General features: G+C 65.4%; 1 protein-coding gene across 1 annotated transcript; it reads right to left on the bottom strand.

Annotated features, from left to right (window-relative positions):
- Positions 1-43: 43 nt before the first annotated feature.
- EMILIN3 (elastin microfibril interfacer 3) lies at positions 44-5,735 on the bottom strand. Its single transcript, XM_055437506.2, has 4 exons — positions 5,432-5,735; positions 3,931-4,053; positions 2,629-2,852; positions 44-2,364 (listed from the first exon to the last, which is right to left on the bottom strand). Exons 1-4 carry the CDS (start codon positions 5,596-5,598, stop codon positions 569-571), a joined length of 2,310 nt encoding a protein of 769 aa, XP_055293481.2. The 5' UTR covers positions 5,599-5,735; the 3' UTR covers positions 44-568.
- Between the last annotated feature and the right edge of the window lie 1,297 nt (positions 5,736-7,032).

Below are 7,032 nucleotides of genomic sequence, written 5' to 3'. Positions count from 1 at the left end.
GCTCTCGCCGAGTCCTTGTGTTTCCATTCTGTCCTGAAGGAGCCAGGGGGAGGGCGGTGGAAACCTCTAGTCCTCGGTTCAGAAACAGTATCCATGAAGCTGCCAGGTAGGAGGACCATGCCAACGGGCACCGCCTTCCTGAAGAAACTGAGCCCAGATGGCCGAGAAGCGAGGCCAGAGGGACAGGGTGGCCAGAAGCCTCTGCGGGCCTGGAGCTGTCGTCACTGAGCCAAGGGAGCCACAGAGACCGTGGTCTGAGCAGGGACCTGGAGGTCTGTGCGCAGGTGCCGGCTGGGGCATCTGCAGAACAACACTTTGCAGACTCGATGGTGAGGTCTCTTAGGGCCACCCCGGCCTTGAGGCATGAAGTACCGGCCTTGACCGTGATCCTGAATTGTCCAGCTGGTGCAACACCTAGTGTGGGTTTTGGTGCCTGGACTGTTCCTTCAAACCCTTCTGAAATGGCATCTGCGCTGGCCAGGGAGGCTGGACTCTGGTGGGGGACGGGGGCGGTGGGGAGGGTCTGCTCCCAGGGTTGGAGGCATCTCAGGGGTCCCAGCCAGCCCACCTAATTGGCCTTCCCTGGCCGCACCCGCTCAGCCAGCTGGGCACGGCAGTCCAGCAGGTCATCCTGGAGGTGGGCGATGTCCTTGGCGTGCTGGGCCAGTGTGCGATTCAGCTGGTCCACATGGTCCCACAGGCCCTCCCTGGGCCCCGGCGACTCAGCTGGCAAGCTGTCCAGGCCTGCAGCCAGCAGGCCCAGCCTCCTGCAGGCACCTTCTACTTGGGCCACCCTCTGATCGAAGTGGCCCACCGCGTGCCGGAGCTCCTGGGCCGTGTCCTGGCAGCGGCTCAGCCCGCCAGCCACCTCAGCCATGCTGGCCCTGAGCTGCTCCAGCTCCCCGCGCAGGCTCAGGACCTGCCTGTGATCAGCCCGAAGCCGCGAGCCTTGGCTGCTGACCTGCTCCTGGATGGCATGGACCTCGGCCTCCACCTTGCGTTCCCGCTCATCCAGGGACGTGTTGGCGGCCAAGAAGGCATCAGAATACTGGCTGACAGAGTCGCTGAGGCCCGTGAGCGACTTGCTCACAGAGTTCAGGTTGACCTTGAGCAGGGTGATCTCGCCTTGGAGAGAGCTGCCCGTCGCTTCCGCCAGCTGCCCCTGGACCTCGGCCACGGTGCCATTGAGCTGCTGGAGCAGGACCGCGTGGCTGGCCACCTGGCGCAGGAGGGCCTCGCTCCGGCTCTGCCAGGCCTTCACTTCAGCCCCAAGCTTGTCCAGGATGGCAGAGGTGGTGCTGGGGGTACACGAGGTCTCCAGCGAAATCAGCCTCTGCTCCAGCACGGCCAGCTCCGTCTGCACGAGGGGCCGAGCCGGCCTGCCTGGAGGGGCGCGGTCGTGGCTCGGCTCCCCGGCCAGCGTCACCAGGCGTTCCTCCAGCCTCTGCACGCGCTCTTCCAGCGTGGTGTGGAAGCCGCGCGCGCCCCAGCCCCCCTCCTGCGTCCCCAGACAGCAGCCCCCGGCTCCACCCCCTGTCCCGTTGGCGGTCTCCACGCCTTCCAGCAGCCCATCCATGCCCACCTCGAGCATGGCGGCAGACAGCCGCGTGAGGTCATCTCCATCGGGGGCGCCGCGGCCCCGGTGGGCCTCGATCACGGCCTGCAGGTTCCTCTCGAGGCTGTCCACGCGGGCCCTGATGAAGGCCAGCTGCCCACAGCAGCTGCCCCCACCAGCCACACTCAGGCCCTGCAGCCGGGTACCCAGCTGTGAGAGCTCCCGGCGCAGGGCCAGCTCTCGGCCATCGAGGCTCTGGTGCAGCCTCCGGCTGGCCGCCTGGCCCTCCTCACACTGCTGCCGCACCTCCTGCACGTGCAGGTCGCATGCGCTCTGGACACCCTGCAGCTTCTGCTCGAAGCCGTCCAGCAGGCTGCCCCAGAGCCGGTGAAGGCGTCGGTCCACGTACTCGTCCAGCAGCGCCAGGGAGGTGAGGGGGGACGGGGGCGCCTCCCGCAGCCGCTTCAGGTGAGCCTCGTGGCCGAGGGCCAGCCCATGCACCTTGTCCAGCAGCTGCACCTTGGTCCGGAGTGTGTTGCTCACCTCAGTCACCTTGCTCAGGATCTCATCCAGGGGTGGGCTGAGTGGTCTTCCAGCTCTGTCTCGGGGGCTCACAAAGCCCTCGGGGATGACCCCAAAGCCCACGGGGGTGGCAGGAGCCCTGGGTCCAGGCATGACTGGGGTCATCCTACTGGGGTCGTCATGCCTGACCACCAGGCCACTGAGGGTACCATATGCTTGTGCCAGGCGCTGGACATCACCCTCCAGGCGTTCCAGCCGTTCACCAAACAGCCCTGGGCCTTTCCTTCCTGGGAAAGAGGCGAGAACCCCAGGAATATCACTGGCCTGGCTCACTCAGCCCATCCTATGGCCCAGACGCCCGAGAGATTTTCTGTTCTAAGCCGACCTTGCTGGGCATGGCTCCCCCCCAGCTGTGGCAGGGGGGCTCTGGGGGGCTTGCCCTCACACCCAGAGTGAGATGCACCCTCCCTTGCCCAGCCCGGGCTCCGCCAGCCTGGGTCAGCCCCCAGAAGCCTGATCACCTTGGTGGGGGTCTCCGTGGGCAGACTCACCATGGGGGCTTGGGGCCACTCTGCTGGAAGGAAGGGGCCTGGGGCCTGGGCCCACCTGCCCCGAGGGACTCTGGGTCTCAGGCTCCGGCTGAGGTGGTGTGGCCCCATGGTCCGTGAGGTGTTCTGGACAGCCTTCTCCAGCAAGGCCAGGGCAACAACGCCAGGCGAGGTCCGTCACCGTCTTGTAGCCCACCTTGTATCTGGGTCTGAGCACCGAGCGGTACCTGGGTCAGGGGTGGGAGAGGGCAGAGCTCTGTCCATGGGCAGGGGCCCCTTCCCCCTGCTGGGACGCAGGGCCTCTCTCATGACACTGGCAGAAGGGCTGGAAGTCTCCCAGCTTCACTGCCCCACCAGTATCTCCGCCTTTTCTCTGCTAACAAGGCAGAGGGGTGGCAGCAGGCCTTCCAGAGGCTTGGAGATGCCTTAGGGAAGGGGCAGGTCAAAGCCCTGCCCCATGCTGTTTTGCTGGGGCCAAAGACTAGTGGGAATTTAGCCCCCAGACTCCCCAGACCACTTGGACCCCCTCTGGCTCACCCTGCCATCGGAAATTCCAACTTTGGCTTTGGCGGCACCATGAAAACTTCTGACATAACCCAGCCTCTACCCTCTAGGTAGGTGAGAGGCAGGGCAGAGAAGTTGAGGCAGACAGCCCGTCACACTGCCTGGGGGCCACTCCCTACCTGGGAGGCCTCTTACTTCCTTCCCCTGCCCCCTGGCCTGCTCCGAGAATTCGGCTCTGGCCCGGGAGGCTGGCAGAAGGGCACCTCTGATGCTGAGCACAGCAGAGAGGCCCAGGGATGCAGGGGAGTGCTCCCCATAGAACTCCCCTGTTTACCCACGGATACACGGGAGCAAACAGGTCTGTTTTCAGACACACGTTTGAACATCTCCAAGTACAGACCTGTGCGTCACACCTGCGTGCAGCATGTCCTCGGCCCACCCATCTGGCTGAAGCCCCAGATCTTGGGCTCCCAGCCTCTTACCCTTGGCCTGCCTTCTCCATGGTCAGCGCCACCTTCCCTGGGTCTGCCCAGGGGCCCCCTCTGGGATCAGCCATTGCCAATGTGACTCTCTGCTCTCCTCTGTCCCCACCCCCTCTGTCTTGTGCTGCTGCTCCCCTGGGACCCTCTGTGGGCTCCAGCCTGAGCCCTGTTCCCCGCTGGCCTCTTTCCCACCCGTATGAGCACAGGGGAAGGCCATTTGGAGTCGCAGCCCTGGTGGAGCGGGCTGCTGCCCTCCACTGAAGGCAGGCCTGGAGCTTGTGCCTGGGATCCTGAGTGGGAGGGACGGGGGTGCACTTACGTGACTGTCCCGGGGCACTTGGGCCCCCAGCCGCACTGCCGGTATTCAGCCTTTAGGTAGCTCTCCACTCCCTCCTGTAGGACGCAGGTCACATTCCTGTGCACAACGTAGGCACAGAGGGCCCTGCAGGGAAAAGGGCATCCCTGGAATACCCGGCCTGTGCCAGGCCCCCTGAGGCTGCTCCTCCTCCCCTCCCCCACTGCGGGCCTTAGCAAGAGACCAGACTCTCATCTCTCTGCCTCTTTTTCTTTCCTGTCCCACCAGGCATCTTGGAGGATCGTAGTTCCCGACCAGGGATCAAACCTGGGCCAGGGCAGTGAGAGCACCAAGTCCTAACCAGTGGACCACCAGGGAATTCCTTTCTGTGCCCCTCCTTGTTCCTGGGATCCAGGGAACTGGTCTTGAGTCCAGCCCCACTGCTGGTTTCCCTGATCCCAGCCTCCCCGTCGGATTGGTCACTAGGCTATGTAAGTACAATATTGAACCAGGTGCCCGGTGCAGCCACCCTCCTGGCCTGGGGAAGAGGCCCACTCTGGGTTTCCCATGCCACACTCCCCACCCCTCTCTAATTCCTTCACTGGCTCTTTGCTCCTTATCTTGGCATTGAAGCTTCTGAGGTCCCAACTTGGTGCCTTTGAGACCACACTTTGCACCTTTCCTCCCCTGACTGACTCCTGGGGAAATACATCCCACCGTGGAGTTTTCCGGCCCCTACCTTAGCTCCTGGTTCCCTGCTCTCAGATCATTTTTCGTAGCACCTCCTCCAGGAAGCCGGCACTGATGCGCCCAGGCCTACCGAGTGTCAGCCATGGGCTGGCTGGCTGCGCTCCTCCTATAATACCGCTCAAACTCAGCGGGAGCTCACATTCAGCTAGCCCCTAACTCATCTGAAACTACTCAAGACCAGACACTGTGGCAGGGGAGGCCGTTGCCTGGCAGACGCCAACCACCTGCGGACTGGACCCCATAGAGCTCTGGAGCCACAACACAGGCCCAGGACCCAGGGGCCCCCTGACCAGCTCTGCGGCCCAGCCACATGGGGGCTCCTCAAGGGCTGCGCGGGTCCAGACTGACCGCGGGAGGGGGCGAGCCGCAGGGCGCACGGCTCCTTCTCCTACCTGGTGGGCAGCGGGAGAGAGGAGATGCCCCGGCGCGGGATGGGGATGGCCCCGCGTGCTCCGCGCGCTCGGGCCGTCCGCCCTCCCTCTGCTCCCTCCACCTGGTCCGCTGCGCCCGGAGTCTGCACACAGCGCAGCTGGAAAATGTTACTTCGCTGGAAAGGTTTCCGCGGGCACTGCCAGGACCCCAGCCGCCGCGCCAGGCCCCCTCGGCTTATTTTCCTTCACCAGCCCCGCAGCCCCCCGGAGCGTGGGGGCGCCCGGCCGGGCGGGGGCTCGCCCTGGGGTGCCCGGCGCCCCCGCGCGCGCGGCCCGGGGCAGGTGGGAGCGCCGCCCGGGGCCCAGCCCTCCCGCTTCCCGCCCGCGGCGCGGCCCGCGCTTACTTGTGCGGCCCCGGGCGCAGCCGCGGGCGCCATCCCGTCGTGTAGAGGCTGTAGCGGGAAGCACCCGGCGGCGCGGGCCGCGCGAGGAGCGGGGTGCCCTTGGCCTGCGCCCCCGAGAGCAGCGCCGCCACGGCGCACAGCCAGACCGGCAGGCGGCGGCGGCCCATCGCGGCCCCGGGGTCTCCACCTGGCCCCGCGCGGGGCCCCCGCCGGGTGTCCGCCCGCCGCCCCGCCGCTCGCCCGTCCGCGTCCCGCCGCCGGTCGCGGCCCCCGGAGCTCGCTGGCCCGGGCGCCTGGCGCTTCGAGGCGGCTGCGTCCCGCCGAGTGGCCGGCGCGGCTCGCGCCTGGGGCCGCCGAGGGGAGGCGGGAGGCGGGCTCTGCGCGGATTAGCATAAACTCGGGGCCGCGCCGCTCTCCTCCGCCGGCCCCCTCGCCGCCGCCAGCCCCCCGCCCCAGCTCCCGGCTGACGCCCGCGAGCCAGAGGTTAAGCAGGGAGCAGCCCCGGGGTGGCAGGGGCGCAGGTCGTCGACGCCCCGGAGGAGCCCCCCAAACACACCCATCTGCCACCGTCGTCGTCCGCGGGCACCCGGTGGCGGTGAGAAGTCGAGCCAGACCCCTGGGACCGGCCTGGGCGCGGGGCTCAAAGCCGTCCACCCGCGGGACACACTCGTCTTCAAAGCCCGTGCGCGCCCGGGGACCGCGGTCCAGGGCTCTGAAGCCGAGATGACCGTGTTTGGGGACGCGCCAGCAACACCTCTGCAGCCACCTCCTTGGAATAGGCCCCAGACCGTCCCTGTTCGCTTGCTCTGCCTCCCTGAAGCCTCATTGTCCCGAGGTGCCCAGGACATCTGATATCTCTGCTGACCCCTCCCCAGGCATCTTAAGCCCTCTCTGCTCCCTAACCCTCCGCAGCCCAGCCCGGTGGTCAGGCTGTCTTGCTCCTTTCCTGGTGGGGGCCTTCTTATCTCTCAGGTCTCTGGCTGCAGGAAGTCCCAAACGCCCATCACCCCTCCAGCCCAGCCAAAGATGCTCTGCTTCTCTCTGTGATTTAGCCCTCTAGCCCGCAGCGCCGACTCATTTCCAGTGAGGAGTCAAAGAAAACCTTCGGTCTTTCTCACAAGGAGCTGTTGTTAGGCTTCCTCCAAATGTCCCTTGTGAAACTGACTCTTGGAACTCGGGAGCTGACCTGGACAGTCATCTTCATTCGGCATCATCTTGTTGGCTTGCTAAGCTGCAGGAAGCCTTTTGAGTCCTGATTCTGTCTTCCAACAGAGTGCCACTTATTCTTGGCTCTGTTTCATCCACCCAGGTGATCCTCACCATCTCTGCCTTTCCCCAAGTAAAGCTGGGTGTGCAGAAGATGCAGAACTCTGAGGCACACCTGGAGAGGTGAATTCACCTTGGAGATGTGAATTCACAGCCTTTGGGAAAAGCGATGATATCAAGGATACTGGACTAGGGCAGCTCTGAAGCCCACATGTGCGCCCCTGCCCTGTTCCAGCCATACCCACAGGGTCCTGGGTGGGGTGGCGGCACACACCTGAGCTAGGCAGGCCAACTGTTCTCTCTCCTGGGCTTTGAGACTGGATGACACAGAGGCT

This window comes from Moschus berezovskii, chromosome 15 (assembly GCF_049115385.1).
Source record: "Moschus berezovskii isolate FMDL1 chromosome 15, NW_MosBer_1.0, whole genome shotgun sequence".
NCBI lineage: Eukaryota > Metazoa > Chordata > Mammalia > Artiodactyla > Moschidae > Moschus > Moschus berezovskii.
The sequence above is the reverse complement of the archived record's forward strand: the minus strand, read 5'-3'. Positions and strand labels throughout refer to the sequence as shown.